We start from the raw sequence: 17,226 nt of genomic DNA, 5'->3' as shown, positions 1-17,226 counted from the left end.
TCTGGGTTTTTATGAAGGTTGAGTTTTCAGTAGTATAGTTGATGATAAGAGCTTAGAGCTCTTGATGATAATGTCCGTCGACAGTTGCCGGACTGAGAGAAATCCGGCCGGCGAGATAAGTTTATAGTATTCCGTAGAGAAGAACTAGTTTAGCTGAGGTGTGAATTGCCTTTGAATGAACAGCGTATTCACACTCCAAATGCTGCATCCTCTCTGCAATTATCGACCCCTCCCAAACCCCTCACCGGCAATTTTCTTCTCCTTTCCATTTCCGACCTCTCAGAGCCCTGTACTGCGCCGCAGAGTCGAGCTCGGCCGCGCCTCTGTTGTTGTATCGGCGGCCGATACAAAAGCTGTTTCTCAATCCGCCATCGAACGAATCGCCGAGAAGCTCCGTAGCCTGGGCTACGTGGAAGACAATGGCCAGAAAGGAAAACCAGAGGAAACGCGACACTCGGAGGTGAATTCCGCTTCTCCTGGTCAAATTTTCGTTCCCTTGCCCACTCAATTGCCCAAGTACCGGGTGGGCCACACGCTCGACCCGAGTTGGAGCACGCCCGAGAACCCGGTACCGCAGCCCGGGTCAGGGAATGCTATACAGAGATTCCATGATATGCGGAATGAGTTGCTCAAGGCAAAGGAGGAAGAGAGAGTGAAGAAGAAAGACAAAGCCCCTTCTCTGGCTGAGCTAACAGTGCCTGCGCAGGAGCTGAGTAGGCTGAGGACGATAGGGATTGCGCTGAAGCAGAAGATTAATGTTGGGAAGGCTGGGATTACAGAGGGGATTGTGAATGGCATTCATGAAAGATGGAGGCGGTCTGAGGTGGTGAAGATCAAGTGTAAGGAAATGTGCAGGTTGAACATGAAGAGAACTCATGATATGCTGGAGGTTAGGGCCATACTTTTGAAATGCTTGTTTCATTTCTTTAGCTATATCATATGCTGCACTGACTGATTTACTAAAAATATACTTTGGATATTTGTATGGCTATATTTGATCATGTACACACTAATGTATAGCGGTTGTTAGAACTCTATATTCACAATTACAGAACTCTATGTTCACAATTTTTACAATTACAGAACTCTATATTCACAATTTCATAACTTTATATTCAACCGTATAACACCATTTTTGAATCTATATAACAAAATTGTGAATATTGAGTAATGTTCTTTTGTATATTGAAATCTAAAGTTGTGAATATAGACTTCTAAAATTGTGAACATGGACCTGGGTCCATAGCATAATTTGCCCAGTACTTCTATGTTAAAATCTTTGCTACTTTGCTATTCAGCTTGTGATTCCTTTAAAATTTCTCAGAGGACAACGGGAGGTCTGGTTGTTTGGAGATCGGGAAGTACCATAATATTGTACAGAGGAGCTGATTATAAATATCCTTACTTCCTTTCTGATGATACTTCATCAAATGATGCTATCCGTGATGTTTCTAGTGATGTACATATGGACTGTGGAGGAGATGATGTAAGAGAGACTAGCTCGGTGGGGATGGATGGTGTTAAATCTGCCGGATTAAATGGAGGTTCTTATCCATCTCTGGTAAAGGGTGTAGGTTCCCCAAATAAAGTAAGATTTGAACTACCTGGTGAGGGAGAACTTGCTGAAGAAGCTGACCGTCTGCTTGAAGGACTTGGTCCACGTTTTACTGATTGGTGGGGATATTATCCATTACCGGTAGATGCCGATCTTTTGCCAGCTGTTGTCCCTGGGTATAGGAGGCCTTTCCGCCTACTTCCATATGGAGTGAAACCTATATTAACAAATGATGAAATGACAACATTAAAGAGACTTGCTCGGCCTCTACGGTGCCATTTTGCTTTAAGTGAGTATCTTCTTCTATGAATCTATGAGTGTTCTTTTACTAGTAAGCACTTCTGTTACATTTGCTCTTGTTTCTGCTGCAGGCAGAAATAGGAAGCTTCAAGGGTTGGCTGCTGCAATCGTGAAGCTTTGGGAGAAATGTGAAATAGCAAAAATTGCTATAAAAAGAGGAGCACAGAACACCAACAGTGAGCTTATGGCTGAAGAGCTGAAGGTGTGTGAGATTGGCTATGTTTCTTATGATGAATGGAATAATTAAATTGGCCACTTTTAGTTGGGTGTATTAGTATTTATCTAGTGGTAAACTTATTCTAAGACATGTTGTTTCTGCATATGTTCTTATTAGAGTTTTCTGATATCTCTAATTGAGGACACAGTAACATTTTGCAGCTGCTGACAGGGGGAGTCTTGCTAGCTAGGGATAAGGAATATATTACCCTGTACAGAGGAAAGGATTTCCTGCCTGCTGCAGTTTCCTCGGCCATAGAAGAGCGGAGAAAACAAGCAATTAGAGAAAAACACAGAAAAGATTTTAATTCACAGGTGCCTGATGTGAAGGAACCAACTCAATCAAGGGAAGCTGTGCAACCCATCGTGGAATTTGCTTCTGAGGATGAGAGTACTGGTAAAAATAACAAGAATGTTGTCCCACGGAAAAAACAGTTAAATTCAACAGAAGCAGCTATCGAAAGAACTACAAACAAATTAAAAGATGTATGTAATTACAGTAGTTGTGTGTGCTTACTCTTGTGCATATTATTATCTGCATCTCAAGGAATAAATATTTCAATGTCAGGCACTGGAAAAGAAAGCTAAGGCAGAGAAACTTCTGGAAGAACTGGATAAAGAAGAGATTTCCGAACCACCTGATTTAGATAAGGAAGGTTTAACTGAAGAAGAAAGATATATGCTGCGTAGGGTTGGTTTGAGAATGAAGGCTTTCTTACTCCTAGGTGAGTGCTTCTTCCCTGCATGTTATATTCTTTGTTTGAATCTGTTGAGAATTATTTTATGCTAGTGGTATTTAATTATTATACCTTTATGCTAGTATTAGGTAGTGTTATCAGTATTAGGCTTAGTGGAAGAAATTAAGGAAGTAGTGCAGCATTATACTGCAGGATTTAAGGGAGCTCTGTCTTCCTCATGTGTATATATATAGATGTAATCAGCTAATAATAAAGACATAGAATTTTCTTCACCATGATCTGATTTTACATGGTATCAGAGCCTAAGATTCTAGGCTATTTTCTTTCCATTTCTGAAAAACACCATCTTTTCCGGCAACCCGCGACTGATTTATCTCGTTCCGACTTACTTCCGGCTAGTGTGTGAGGAAACTAGCACCACAGCCTCACTCGGAACCTTGTCGCGAAGCCAGGCCAGGAATTCCGTCATCATCTGCTGACGCACGCGCCGCCACGCGCCACCACCATCGCCGGAAATTGCAGACTGTTTTCTGGCCAGATCTCTCTCCTCCGGTCTCCGATCAAGCTGCCGTTTTCTCCCCTGGTTTCGTCTCAAGGAGACGCAGCTAACAGCATTTTCCAGATTGTTCGCCGGCGCCGGTCAACGTCGGTCAACGCCGGTCAACGCGGTCAACGGCACTGTTCCGATCAGAGGTACTGTTCCGGTGAAACCTTCCAGTTCAGTCGACGATTCCTCTTTCACTCACTTGCTAATATTCTTTTTTGTCAACCATGTCTTCAACTGGTACTGAAGAAACTTCTGGCAGTGTTGAGAATGTTATTTCTAGCTCAGTGTTTGTACCTAATTTATCTGGAAATCCAGTTATTACCTCTGAAAAATTATGTGGGTCACAAAACTACCATTCTTGGTCCGATGCAGTTGAAATGTGGTTTATGGGCCAAGGTGTTAGTGACCATTTGGAAAAGGGGGTAGAAAAGGTTCCAGAAAATGAGAGGGCAATTTGGAAAAGAGTGGATGCCCAACTTTGTAGTCTCCTGTGGCAATCCCTTTCACCTGAGTTAATTCAACTGTTCAGAGTTTTTAAAACATGTGTTGAGGTATGGAATCAAGCTAAGTCCTTATACACTAATGATGTTTCTCAATGTTACACAGTTGTTAATAATTTGGTTAACTTAAAGAAGGATGGTATGAGTATGGAAGCCTTTCTGGGGAAAACTCAAGGTTTATTAACTGAGTTTAATAAGCTGTTACCAACTGGAGGGACACCTGCAGAACAGATTGCCCAACGTGAAAAATTTTTTGTTGTTTTTGTTTTATCTAAACTAGGCCCTGAGTTTGAGAATACTCGAAACCAGATTCTTGGAGATAATGTTGTACCAGGGATCCAAGAATTGTTCAAACGTCTTCTTCAAGTGACTTCTTTTCCTAGTGAGACTTCTGCACCAACCACAGGCCAATCTGCTCTTGTGATCCAAGGAGGTCGAGGTAACAATTTGGGCAACCGAAATAAAGACCGTAGTGGGCAGAAAAACACTAGATATTGTGATTACTGCAATAGATCTGGACACACGCGGGATCGATGCTGGAAGCTGCACGGGAGACCAGTGCCTGCCCCTACAAATGTGGCTCAGCTCAAACAAGAAGATTCAGGTTCTAAAACTATCTCTCTTGCAGAATATGAAGAGTTTGCCCGATTTAAAGCTAGTGCCCAAGCTGCTGTTGTCACTCCTATAGCTCACACCAAAGAGACTCACACAGCCCTTGTTTCTCAATCTGGACCTCTTGGGTCATGGGTCCTTGATTCAGGTGCTTCTGAACATATCTGTGGTAATTCTTCTTTATTAACCCTTTTCACAGATTCTAAGCCTCTTCCATCCATTGTGTTTGGTAATGGATCCATATGTACTGCTCATGGTGTTGGTAAAGCAAGGCCTCTTCCTAATTTACCTTTATCATCAGTTTTGTATATACCTACATGTCCTTTTAACTTGATTTCCATTCATCAACTTACTCACTCTTTGGATTGCCTAGTCACCTTTTCTTCTGATTCTGTTATTATACAGGACCGTCGTTCGGGGAAGACGATTGGCTCGGGGTATGAATCAAAAGGACTATACCGCCTATCCACTCCTGCTTCCGCTGTCTGTAATGCTACTGTTTCTCCTTCCCTTACTCATTGTCGTCTAGGTCATCCAAGTTTGAAGAAACTACAACAACTTGAACCAAGTCTCTCAAAGTTGTCTTCACTAGAGTGTGAATCTTGTCAGTATGGAAAACATTCTAGAACCTCATTCCCTGAACGGGTCAATAAAGTGTCTTCGTCTCCTTTTTCTTTAGTTCACAGTGATATTTGGGGTCCTAGTCGTGTCACATCTGTGTTAGGTTTTAAGTATTTTGTTACTTTTATTGATGACTTTTCTCGTTGTACTTGGGTTTTCCTAATGCAACGACGATCTGAATTGTTCAACATCTTTCAAAAGTTTCATAATGAAATTAAAAATCAATTTGGAGTGTCTATTAAAATTCTTCGGAGTGATAATGCCAGGGAATATTTCAATACTCCTTTGTCTACCCTTCTTGACTCCGAGGGTATTCTCCATGAATCTTCTTGTCCGGACACACCACAACAAAATGGTGTGTCTGAACGAAAAAATAGACATCTAGTGGAGACTGCTCGGACTATGCTTCTTCACTATAAGGTCCCTTCTTGTTTCTGGGGAGATGCTATCCTTCATTCATGTTATCTTATTAACCGTATGCCATCGTCTGTTTTACACGGCAAAATACCTTACCACTTGTTGTTTCCTCAAGAGCCATTACACAAGCTTCCACTCAAGGTTTTTGGTTGCACTTGCTTTGTTCAGGATATTACTCCTGGCCGTGATAAACTCGCACCCAAGTCTTTGAAATGTATTTTTGTGGGATACTCTAGGGTTCAAAAAGGGTTCAGATGTTATTGCCCTGACACACGACGATTCTATGTATCACCAAATGTTACCTTCTTTGAGAACACTCCATTCTTTTCATCTGACTCTACAGGGGTTGTGGATCCTTTTTCTGATGTCTTACCGGTTCCCTCGTTTGAAGGGGGGATAGAAATACCACTTCCTAGTGTCCTACCTCCCACTCCATCACAAACCCAAACTCCATCACAAACCCAAACTGTTTCTCCTTTCCAGTTCACCTATCATCGTCGGTCAACACTACCACCGACCACTACTGCTGCAGACATTGAACCTGCTGATTCATCTCCTGAGCTGTCTCTTCCCTTGGATCCGGTTCCTGCTCCAGTTTCCAGTACTCCCATTGCTAGTCGGGTAGGTAACAGGTCTACCCGCAATCCCTATCCTATATATAATTTTGTCTCTTATCACCGTTTTTCCCCTGTTTATAATGCCTTCATCTCCAGTTTATCATCTGTTTCTGTTCCAAAATCGGTTAAGGAGGCTCTCTCTCATCCTGATTGGCAACAAGCTATGGTTGATGAAATGGCGGCCTTACATTCATCAGGAACTTGGGACTTGGTTCCATTACCTCCTGGCAAAACAGTTGTTGGTTGTCGATGGGTCTATAACGTCAAAGTTGGACCGGATGGACAGGTAGACAGATTCAAAGCTCGACTAGTAGCAAAGGGGTACACTCAAGTGTTTGGCGTTGATTACACCGATACATTCTCACCTGTGGCCAAGATCTCTTCCATCAGGATTTTTCTCTCTATTGCAGCTATACATCATTGGCCTCTTTACCAGTTAGACATCAAGAATGCATTCTTACATGGGGATCTCAAAGAGGAAGTATATATGGAACAACCTCCTGGTTTTGTTGCTCAAGGGGGGAAGAATAGCTTTGTTTGCAAATTAAAACGCTCTCTTTATGGATTGAAACAGTCTCCACGTGCCTGGTTTGGACGTTTTAGCACAGTTCTACAAGATTTTGGGTTAATTCAGAGCAAAGTGGATCATTCTGTGTTCTATCGGCATCAACAAAGTAAAAGTATTTATCTTGTTGTTTATGTCGATGATATTGTTATCACAGGAGATGATACGGAAGGAATGGTTCAATTAAAGCAACATCTTTTCGAACACTTTGAGACAAAAGATCTTGGAAAATTGAAGTACTTCTTAGGGATAGAAGTTGCCCAATCAAAGCAAGGGATTTGTATATCTCAACGTAAATATGCTTTAGACATATTAGAGGAAACAGGTATGCTTGATTGCAGACCAATTGATACTCCCATGGATCCTAATATTAAGCTTGTACCAGAACAAGGGAAGCTTTTTTTCAGATCCAGGAAGATATCGAAGGTTGGTTGGAAAACTGTTGTACTTAACAGTCACCCGTCCTGACATTTCTTTTGCAATAAGTATCGTGAGTCAATTTTTGGCCTCACCATGTGACAGCCATTGGGATGCTGTCATAAGGATTCTACGATACATCAAGAAGTCTCTCGGAACCGGAGTGTTATATAAAGATCATGGAAACACAGAGATTATTGGTTATACTGATGCAGATTGGGCTGGATGCCCTTGGGATAGAAAATCAACATCAGGATACTGTGTTTTTCTTGGAGGCAACCTAATATCTTGGAAAAGTAAGAAGCAAAATGTGGTGGCTCGATCAAGTGCAGAGGCAGAATATCGGTCAATAGCTTTGGGGACGTGTGAACTAATCTGGTTAAAGCATCTCCTATCTGAATTGAAATTCTCCACAAAAGGACCAATTAAATTGTTGTGCGACAATCAAGCAGCTTTACATATTGCATCCAATCCTGTCTTTCATGAGAGAACAAAACACATCGAGATTGATTGTCATTTTGTTCGTGAAAAGATTGCATCCGGGGAAATTGTTACCTCATTTGTAGGTACAAACGATCAGTTGGCTGACATCTTCACTAAAGCTTTAAGAGGTCCCAGAGTTGAATATTTGTGTAACAAGCTTGGAGCTTTCAACATTCACGCTCCAGCTTGAGGGGGGATGTTGAGAATTATTTTATGCTAGTGGTATTTAATTATTATACCTTTATGCTAGTATTAGGTAGTGTTATCAGTATTAGGCTTAGTGGAAGAAATTAAGGAAGTAGTGCAGCATTATACTGCAGGATTTAAGGGAGCTCTGTCTTCCTCATGTGTATATATATAGATGTAATCAGCTAATAATAAAGACATAGAATTTTCTTCACCATGATCTGATTTTACAGAATCTATTAAAGCAGCTATCCAAAGGGAAGTTCATGTCATCTCTTGTTTCATCCTTAGGTAGACGAGGAGTATTTGATGGAACAGTTGAAAACATGCATCTTCACTGGAAGTATAGGGAATTGGTGAAGATCATAGCTGGGAGGAAGAGCATTGGAGAGGTTCAGCAAATAGCGAGAATGCTAGAGAGAGAGAGTGGTGGAATTTTAGTTGCTATTGAGCGAACCAGTAAGGGTTATGCAATCATTGTTTACCGTGGGAAGAATTATACACGTCCTGCTTCTTTGAGACCTCAGACACTTTTAAGCAAAAAGCAAGCAATGAAGCGTTCTATAGAGGCACAACGTCGTCAGGTAAGTTTAATAGTGCATATATTGAGGGAACAGACATACTGCTTACTTTTGTTTTGATATGTGCAAGGACAAACTTATTACTTACAAGAAAAAAAAAAAAAAGAACACTCAAGATTATCAACAATGCATTCTTCAGTCCTTGTTAGTTTGTGTTAGTTTTTATTTATTCATGTTCTCTTAATAATAGTTTGAGTGAAACAATACTGATTTGTGGGTATTTCTTTTCTTCATTATGCAGTCGTTGAAACTTCACGTGTTGAAGCTTAACCGGAACATAGAAGACTTGAGGCTAAAATTGGTGGGTTCACATGATCTGTCCAGAGCTTTTGATAATTAGAGATTTAGAGTCTTCAGTAACAGCCGATGTAAAATAAACACTTCTGTCTTGATTCAGGTGAAAGATCGGGAAATAAATGATGTCCAACTGAGAGAGTTAAAAGCTGGAGAAGTGAGTGGTGATTGGTTTTTGTTCTTTGGCTTGTAATTAATTGCTAATATGGTTGTGAATCTGATATCTTGGCATCATCAGGCTTGTATTAACAAATCGAAAGACACCATGCACCCTGCTCAACAGGAATTGCAACAAGACTTATCTATCCAATCTGAGAATAAGGCTGAAGTTGAGTTTGATACTAGTGAACCAGAGAATTGGGACAAATCATCCACTAAGGAAATTAAAATTGTGCTGAATTCAGAAGATGGAAGCTATACAAAAGACCAGGAAATAAATGATGTCCAACCCAGAGAGTCAAACGTTGGAGAAGTAAGTTATGACTGGTATTTGTTCATTAGTTTGTAATTAATTGCTAATATGGAGGTGAAGCTGATTTTTTCTTGATCTGGATTGTATTGATAAATTGAAAGACAACACACTCTGTTCTGCAGGAGGAGCTGCAAAGAGATTTCTATGTGCAATCTGAGAACAAAGCTGAAGTTGAGTTTGATACTAGTGAACCACAGCATTGGGACAAATTGCCCGGTAATGAAATTGAAAATATGCCAAATTTGAAAGCAGATGATGGAAGCTCTGGGACTCCATCTAATCCTCATTGTTCTAGGGTAAGTACCAAGAGTTTGTGGCGTGTTTTGCTTATAATCTCTCTCCCCTCTTAATATTAATCTTTAGTCTGGTATCTCTCCTGTTGATTTTAGCAGGAGGATCAGATAAGTCCTAAAATCCTCAACGGAACCAGGAAGAGGCTAGATTTTGACATGAAATCGATGGTGCCTCATGTTGGTTCTCTAAAAACAGAGGTAGAACATTACTCCACAGAGAACAGATCCAATGACGCACCTTCGAGAACTGTGCAACTTTCCAACAGAGAAAGGCTTGTTCTTCGCAAACAAGCTCTCAAGACAAAAAAGCGTCCAGTACTTGCTGTAGGTAAGCACCAATATCCTCTTCCAATGTCACCAAACTTATTGTGCCCTAGACATTAAATTTGTGTTATACTCATATAAACTCTGCCTGGAAAAAGTAAAAAATCTCGTGGCATAGTTGTTTTATTCATCTCCTCATCTGTGTTTTCTTCTACCATCCTTTAAAGCACCGTGATTATTCATGGCATGTAGCTTTTCTGCTTTGTTTATTATCTCTAAGGGAGAAGCAACATTGTTACTGGTGTGGCCAAAGTGATCAAGGCACACTTTCAGAAGTATCCTCTTGCCATAGTGAACGTTAAAGGCAGAGCAAAGGGTACTTCAGCCAGGGAGGTCGCATTCAAACTGGAGGTTTGTGTACGAAAATTTTATCAGCAATTGATTTCACACAATAGTTTGATGGATAATAATGGCATTTTATTTCATCCTCCTTGTAGCAAGCTACGGGCGCTATCCTCGTTTCTCTAGAACCAAACAAAGTCATATTGTACAGAGGTTGGGGAGCGGAAGGTGAAGCCACTCGTGGCAGCGGTGGAGCTCCTAGAGATTTGAAAACCGGAGAGCAGAAGGTCCGGCCGCCTATTTCCCCTGAGCTTTTATCAGCAATCAGACTCGAGTGTGGCCTGCAATTGAACCGAGAAGAAGAAGCAAAATTACAGTAATTTAAAAATTTTGAAACAACATTGAATATGCAAAATGGTCTGTCAAAGTTGTTAATAATGTTCATTGAGACAGGTGTAATTGTGCAGGTCTAGTAAAGTTAGTTTTACTTTTGGTTCGTTGTAGTGGCAATTTTAACTTTTGTAGTCAATTTATAATTTTCAAACATTTCATCACATGTGTTTATAAATTATTTCAGTATTGTTCGATCCCCTAACTTCATGTTTAGGGATAATGTGCTAAACCGTCACATCAATCATGTTATTTGCATTATGAAGATAATGTGTATTATTTGAAAAAATCAATCTGGCCAGTCCCTTTAATTGGGCCGAACTGAAGGTTGTTTTTTACGGTTAGAATTCTTTAGAACATATCGCGGTCTGATAAAAATACGGAGTAATTTTCTTTTTTCCACTAGTTAAAAAAGTGTGACCCGCCCGAGTAGGCGTGTAATGTCATTCTTCTCCTACCCGATATTTCAACGTGTGGCGCCCACGCTTCTGAAGATAATCATTTTCCATCTGAAATCTATTTCCTCCAATCCCAATTTTTTCCGGTTCGCGGCATCTGCGTGCCTTTAACTAGCAGTTATGCATTTCAACGAAGACTACTATTGAGCTACTGCAACCAATACTTACCACAGATATTTCTCTGTAAAACTGTGGCGTAAACTCGCCGTTTCGTAGACATTACTTACCGCCATGAGAGCTCTTCAGGCGTCGATTCCCTACAATCTTGGATTTGGCATTCCGTCCCTTGCTGCTACTCCCAGTAGCCGGCCTTCTTACGCTCAGCGCCGCCATGTCGTATTTGCTAAAGGTACTGCTACTACCTACCTGATTCGTTTCTTAATTTATTTTTGTGTTTCAAATACTATGCGTTTATTCCTTCATAGATAAACCTAGCTTTAATCTGAATTCTATTTTATACAAAGTTTCCTTTCTTCTTTGAGTATGATGAGGCATTAGAAATTGGATTTAGGCGATTTATTTCAGTCTAATTTATTAATATTTAACTCAGAATTTCATCGCTAAATCTCTGATTGAAATATGATTCAGTGTCTGACAAATTGTAAATTAAAATAGGATTAATTCTTTTCGATTTCATGTGTATGTAGGTGAACGCGAACCATCTGAGCAATCTGTTGAGATAATGAGGAAGTTCTCAGAGCAGTACGCTCGGAAGTCTGGAACCTACTTCTGTATGGACAAAGGGGTCACTGCTGTTGTCATTAAGGTCGTCTTCTCTACTCTTTTCTTACCTACTGTTATATGGGATTTGTTTATGTGCTATGTGGTGCTTTTAGTTTGGATATTTGATCTTCTATATTTTGAAATTGTATCTTTGCAATCCTGGCATCAATAATTTAACATGTAGAGCTGCTACTGATATTCTGTAAGTTGACTCGATGGACCTTATATTTAGCTGATAACTTTATCAAACTTTTACTGGTTGAATTTCTTTAATGTACACTTCTTGATCTTTCAACATTAACTTTATAGTTCACCACATTTTGTAGACTATAGGTACTTGGATTTCTTGAAAGGTATTGGTTTCCCTAAAGATCTCTTCAGAAAACTATAAGTACTTTAACACTTTTTGAGTTTTTATGGTAAGGTTTAAAACGTTGTATGGATTTATATGGATTTACATTCTCCTGTAAGGTATTGGTTTCCCTAAAGATCTCTTCAGAAAACTATAAGAAGGTATTGGTTTCCCTAAAGATCTCTTCAGAAAACTATAAGTACTTTAACACTTTTCTAAAGATCTCTTCAGAAAACTATAAGTACTTTAACACTTTTTGAGTTTTTATGGTAAGGTTTAAAACGTTGTATGGATTTATATGGATTTACATTCCCCTGTATGAAAGTATGCAACCGACAGATTGCATCTTTGGTCAAAGCAGAGCAGTTCTCTAATATGGAGAAATACAGATTTTTAGATTCTCTCTCAATATGTCAATACCATTGTGGGCTTTTTAGATTCTCCCTCCCCCGATTTTGAGATTGATAGTATTATTTGAAATATAAATAGGGACTGGCAGAACACAAGGATTCATTGGGTGCACCGCTCTGTCCCTGTAGGTAAATGTTCTGCGTGAGATATTTTCTTTGTACAGAATATGTCTATTCTGCCGTTGATGATAATTTTTTCAATGATTCTGCCGTTGATGATAATTTTTTCAATGATCTCTGCGATAGGCACTATGATCATAAACCTGCAGAAGTGCAGCAGGGTTTCTGGAACTGCCCATGTGTACCTATGAGAGAGAGGTACTGTGACTTAGATTTTAGGTTTAAAAGGCAATATAAGTATGAATAAGCACTTGACTTGATCATTTATTCTCAGACACTAGGTTTCTATTGCGTTCTATTGTGTCTTTATTTATTGCATTGTTCATATTTGATCTAATAATCAGCTTTGCATCAACAGGAAGGAGTGTCACTGTATGCTTTTTCTCACCCCTGACAATGACTTTGCTGGGCAAGAGCAGGTAAACATTAGATCTAAATTTGTTTTGTTTGATTACTAATCCATAATTTATGAAGCATTTAATGTGATGTCAGTGAAGATTTTGATGTATCTAACACAACTTTTATTCATGTTATTATACTATATATAATATTGTCGTGTTTGTTGCTTTGCAGACTATTTCTTTGGAAGAGATCAGAGAAACAACTTCAAATTTGTGACAAGTGTCATGGATTCGTCCTGCTTTAATCATATTTTCTTTGTTTACTCATTTTGGAATCTTTGTTTCTGGGTGCTGTGACCCTACTATTCTTTCTAATGTTTAATCATCTTGTTCATTGCGACCTTAGCTATTCTTTCATTCGCGATAGGGCAAGAATCTCGCAATGAAGCTTAAAAGGTTTGTAAGGAACTTGGCTTACTTGAATTCTTGAATGATTACAAATAAGCCCCTTAAAGGTATTTATACCATTTCACCATTCAATGGATGATTGAGATCTATTTAATCTTACTGTTACGATTTACTCTCTAGGATCTTCCCAAAATCTCTATACAAACTTGAGGATTCTCTAATGTTTTAAGCATCTCTACTAATATGTACAGGTTGCATGCATTAATAAAAAATGCTCAGCATTTTGAATCAATTATACGAGTTAATTTCTTCACAAATACTTTCCCATAAGCACAAATAGCTGCTTCTTTAACCATTGTGTTATTTGTGTGCTCTGGGCTGATGAAATATATATTACAGACTAGAGAATCCATCTTCAGGTAGTTGGAATAGCAACAAATGCTGCTTAAACATTGAAATATATATATTTGAGTTACCATGCTGCTTAAACATTTATCTACCAAACTCGCAATATATACCAATTGCACATGCAGGGATCTGCAGGTATAATGGAAAGTATATGAGCATAATATATACCAATTGCACATGCAGGGATCTGCAGGTATAATGGAAAGTATATGAGCATAAGTGGAAACATAACTGATAGAGTAAAATACGCGTATACGGTCAAAAATATTCTTTATTAATGAATGGGTCGGCAATTATACCTTAATAGAGCTCGGTCAAAAATATTCTTTATTAATGAATGGGTCGGCAATTATACCTTAATAGAGCTCGGTCAACGTGACAATTGGTCAGAAGTTGCTACTTGACTATTATATAGAAAACAACCAAAAAGCCCCTTTCATAACATTAAATGCGGTATATATAGATTGTTAGGGGACATGTACCGGGTCAGGAGCGCGGCCGTGTGGCAGGCATGCACCCGTCCAAAGGCGGGTCCCGTACTTGGAGGCCAGTGGTCATGAGATCAAAGGGACGTAATCAATCCGAGCTTTGGGCGATTGACGGGGATTGGTTCCCAGCCGACTATGACTAACCGGAAAGGTCGGTTGAATCAGTCAGGTGATAAAAGACCGGTCATCGAAATAGACCGGAGGTAATGTACGGTGATTGGGGAATAATCCCTATCAATAACGTTTTGCCAAATATTGTGCTCATCCTGAATCGTCCCTGAATAATTTCGAAAAATATAAGATGCATTAGTATTCCAAGAATATTAATTATTGTTTTAAATAAAAGAGAAAGAACCTCCATGCTTTCTTTCCTCCCAAACTTCAAAAGAAATAACATTAGTCCATGATTTCTTTCAATGCCACTAATGCTTGCACTTTAGTTTTTAGACATACTAGTATTTTACCCGTGCATCTGAAAAATTTAAGTATAAATGTTATGGTTTCAAACCAAACGTTATTTTTAATATAAAAATAACTAATCAAAATTACAAATTATTAAAAATTTCTAGGTAAATTATTAAAAAACTAATCAAAATTACAAAGTATTAAAAAGTTAGGACATATATATATTGATGGATTGGCTAATATATATATTATTTTATAATCATAAATTGGCTAATTATTAACGGAGATATTTTAATTCTTTCATTTTTTTGAACTAAATTTTATTTCATTTAACCACGATTAAAGTAAGTACAATAGTCTTTTCAAAAAAAAAAAAAAAGAAGTAAGTACAATAGTTATTTGTATTGATAAATTGATGGATTTTATTATGATTTAATTAAATGAAACTATAAGTCTATAATGGAGTGTTGCACAAATAACACAATTGAGATGCTTATCACTGAATATTTTTAATATTCTCTTGTTAATTTTAATTGTTATGGACTATTATACTAACATAATTTATTTAGTACATATTTTCATATAGTTTGACAAAGCTAAATAAATAAATGAATTCTATTTATTTTTAAATTTTACTTCTTAAATTTTACTCTCTGATATGATAGTCACTGATAAGCGATTTTGTGTGCGAGAGACCGAGAGTAAAAGTTATAATAATTGCCTTTAAATAAGGCAATAGTCAATTAGTGATGGAATTGACTGAGTGTTTAACGTACCAACTAGGCAACAATCAAGTACTAGTCACGTTGGCATGGTGGCACCACTATGGTCTATGGCGAGACCAGCTTGACACGTTGGAAAGTGGCAGCAAAATTTTCAAAGCGTTATATGGTACAGATTTCCATCGTTTTCCTTGTGTATTCCCTCCCTTGCAAAATGCAATCGCTCTCGTCCTAGGGTTTCTGCAATTTTAGTTCTCACCGGAGAAGACTCTAATCTTTATTGGATACTTTCGTCCTCTGAAGCAGTCCGGCAAGGCAGCGCCGCGATCATCTCCGCCTGATGTCGAGGACTCAGGTCACAATCACATTGGGCCGCTCCGGTCAAGTACGCCTTTCTCTATATCGCTTCTTTTCATTATCAAGTCGCTGTTCTTTCAATCACGAGGTTCTATTAGGGTTTTTCTCCATCACCGTAGCTTGAAGTTCAGCTTATTTATTTATTTTCGTTACTTACTTTATCGTAATTTGGAATGCAGAGAGTGGTAAAACACCCATCCGGTTATGATGGTGCTAGTGGCAGTGGACAGAGATTATCAGGGAGCAAGAGATCACTGGCTGAGCCCTTTGTTAGTAATGCCAATGGTTATTTGCTAACTAAAAGGTACAAACTTCACGCTTTTGTGCCTATTATTATGAATTTGTGTTTTAGCAAACTTTGAGCTTGTATGATACTTAATTTTGTTAGACCAGTGATGAATGTGCTAAGTCATTGAGCACTTACTCTATGCTTTACATATGTAACTCTGCTTCATTTGTTTTAAACTGGACTTGTGGAGTCAAATTTGTATGTGACTTATGTGAGTTCTATTTGGGAAGCGAATTCATATTTAGTGAGTAAGTGAGTTTCTTTTTAAGAGGTTTAGAAAATTGTTTAATTCTTTGGTTTTGTTGGTTTAAATTCTACTCTATTCAGGATAAAAGGGGATGCGAGAACTCAAGGCTCCAGATACATTGGTCCCGTTGGTACTCTACCTTCTATCAGATTAATGTATCTTTTTTGGGTATGTAGGCTTAACTATTTTCTGATTCTTATTTCCTTTTTAAATTTTGAAGGTGCACGAATTGGCAACAATGATCTCCGACTGAAACTGTTGCGTAAAAGAATGTCTAAACAAATTGTGGAGACTGAAGAGAGGAAGAAGAAACAGATGCAAGCAAAGATGTCTGGAATTATTCGATCTACACAGCAGTATGAGAGGATCCGTTCGACTGACACTCCACTACCAAGAAGAGTACCTTTGGACCTAGCTGCTTCTGATGGCCTGAGGACAAGATCCCCAAACAGAGTTTTGAAAGATTCTAGAGAGGTTGCTTCCTCAAGGAATATCAATGAATTTCAGCGTGTACCACTAACAAGGCCAGTTGATGCAACAAGAACTCGCCTAATGGGCAGTGATCCTGCCAACCCTTCAAGGAGTAATTTCCCTGCACCAGCTATGCTGGGTGTTGCAAATGGAAGCGTGCCAAGAAGCTCATATCCCGTATACACCCTCTTTTTGTCATTTAACTTCTATCATGAACTATGCATTGACAGTTATAAACAGATTTACCTATATCTTTATTGGACAATAGATTTTTTGCCTACCTGCTTTAACTGAAATTATGATCTAGTACAAAAATATTTATAGAATAATAATTAGATTTTTACCTACATGCTATAGACTTAAAATTTTTAGGTTAATTACCTTTACTGCAATTGTTCTAAGGCATACTTCCATAAAGACCTCATGGTTACGTAGTCCTAAAATATGCATATTTGGTTACTAGAGTTATGCAATATGCTTAATGATGAAGGAGAAAATGCAGATTGTGTGTTTACGTTTTCTTTTATAGCAGTAAGGTAGCAGAATGCATTATTGGTACATGATTGCTCTAGTTACTTTCTGGATCACAGAAACTGAAAGCCTTACCTCTCCAGTTTTTTTTTTTTTTTTTTTTTTTTTTTTTTTTTTTTTTTTTTT

General features: G+C 38.5%; 3 protein-coding genes across 5 annotated transcripts in view; all 3 read left to right on the top strand.

Moving 5' to 3' along the window:
• The first annotated feature begins 13 nt into the window (after positions 1-13).
• LOC116019421 (CRM-domain containing factor CFM2, chloroplastic) lies at positions 14-10,575 on the top strand. 3 transcript variants are annotated; one of them, XM_031259608.1, is made up of 13 exons: positions 14-889; positions 1,325-1,844; positions 1,927-2,057; positions 2,234-2,557; positions 2,640-2,796; positions 8,026-8,318; positions 8,557-8,616; positions 8,713-8,766; positions 8,848-9,081; positions 9,204-9,377; positions 9,474-9,702; positions 9,919-10,049; positions 10,136-10,575. In XM_031259608.1, the coding sequence occupies exons 1-13, from the start codon at positions 176-178 to the stop codon at positions 10,358-10,360; spliced, it is 3,246 nt and encodes a 1,081-aa protein (XP_031115468.1). In that variant the 5' UTR covers positions 14-175; the 3' UTR covers positions 10,361-10,575. The 3 variants fall into 3 exon arrangements, with proteins under 3 accessions (XP_031115468.1, XP_031115467.1, XP_031115469.1); XM_031259607.1 differs by having other exon boundaries at positions 9,471-9,702; XM_031259609.1 differs by having other exon boundaries at positions 9,471-9,702; positions 9,891-10,049; positions 10,136-10,276.
• A 297-nt stretch (positions 10,576-10,872) lies between these two features.
• LOC116019271 (ferredoxin-thioredoxin reductase catalytic chain, chloroplastic-like) lies at positions 10,873-13,341 on the top strand. The gene is made up of 6 exons (XM_031259421.1): positions 10,873-11,177; positions 11,476-11,594; positions 12,393-12,442; positions 12,560-12,631; positions 12,792-12,852; positions 13,007-13,341. Exons 1-6 carry the CDS (start codon positions 11,060-11,062, stop codon positions 13,049-13,051), a joined length of 465 nt encoding a protein of 154 aa, XP_031115281.1. The 5' UTR covers positions 10,873-11,059; the 3' UTR covers positions 13,052-13,341.
• Positions 13,342-15,327: 1,986 nt separating this feature from the next.
• Positions 15,328-17,226, top strand: part of LOC116018866 (ankyrin repeat and SAM domain-containing protein 6-like) — a 4,898-nt gene continuing 2,999 nt past the window's right edge. The window contains exons 1-4 of the mRNA XM_031258884.1: positions 15,328-15,590; positions 15,742-15,866; positions 16,179-16,228; positions 16,319-16,746. Coding sequence (XP_031114744.1) covers positions 15,546-15,590; positions 15,742-15,866; positions 16,179-16,228; positions 16,319-16,746 — 648 coding nt within the window. The 5' untranslated portion in view covers positions 15,328-15,545. The remainder of the gene's footprint in view (positions 15,591-15,741; positions 15,867-16,178; positions 16,229-16,318; positions 16,747-17,226) is intronic.

Source organism: Ipomoea triloba, chromosome 5 (genome assembly GCF_003576645.1).
Source record: "Ipomoea triloba cultivar NCNSP0323 chromosome 5, ASM357664v1".
Lineage (NCBI taxonomy): Eukaryota > Viridiplantae > Streptophyta > Magnoliopsida > Solanales > Convolvulaceae > Ipomoea > Ipomoea triloba.
Note: the sequence above shows the minus strand (reverse complement) of the source record. Positions and strands in the feature narration are given on the sequence as shown.

Excerpts from the sequence above, each read along its gene's own strand:
- LOC116019421 (XM_031259607.1), top strand. The coding sequence starts at position 176 with ATGAACAGCGTATTCACACTCCAAATGCTGCATCCTCTCTGCAATTAT. Across the intron at positions 890-1,324 it reads GAACTCATGATATGCTGGAG|AGGACAACGGGAGGTCTGGT; the intron begins GTTAGGGCCATA and ends AAAATTTCTCAG. Across the intron at positions 2,797-8,025 it reads GAAGGCTTTCTTACTCCTAG|GTAGACGAGGAGTATTTGAT; the intron begins GTGAGTGCTTCT and ends TTTCATCCTTAG.
- LOC116019271 (XM_031259421.1), top strand. The coding sequence starts at position 11,060 with ATGAGAGCTCTTCAGGCGTCGATTCCCTACAATCTTGGATTTGGCATT. Across the intron at positions 11,178-11,475 it reads CCATGTCGTATTTGCTAAAG|GTGAACGCGAACCATCTGAG; the intron begins GTACTGCTACTA and ends ATGTGTATGTAG. Across the intron at positions 12,853-13,006 it reads ACTTTGCTGGGCAAGAGCAG|ACTATTTCTTTGGAAGAGAT; the intron begins GTAAACATTAGA and ends GTTGCTTTGCAG.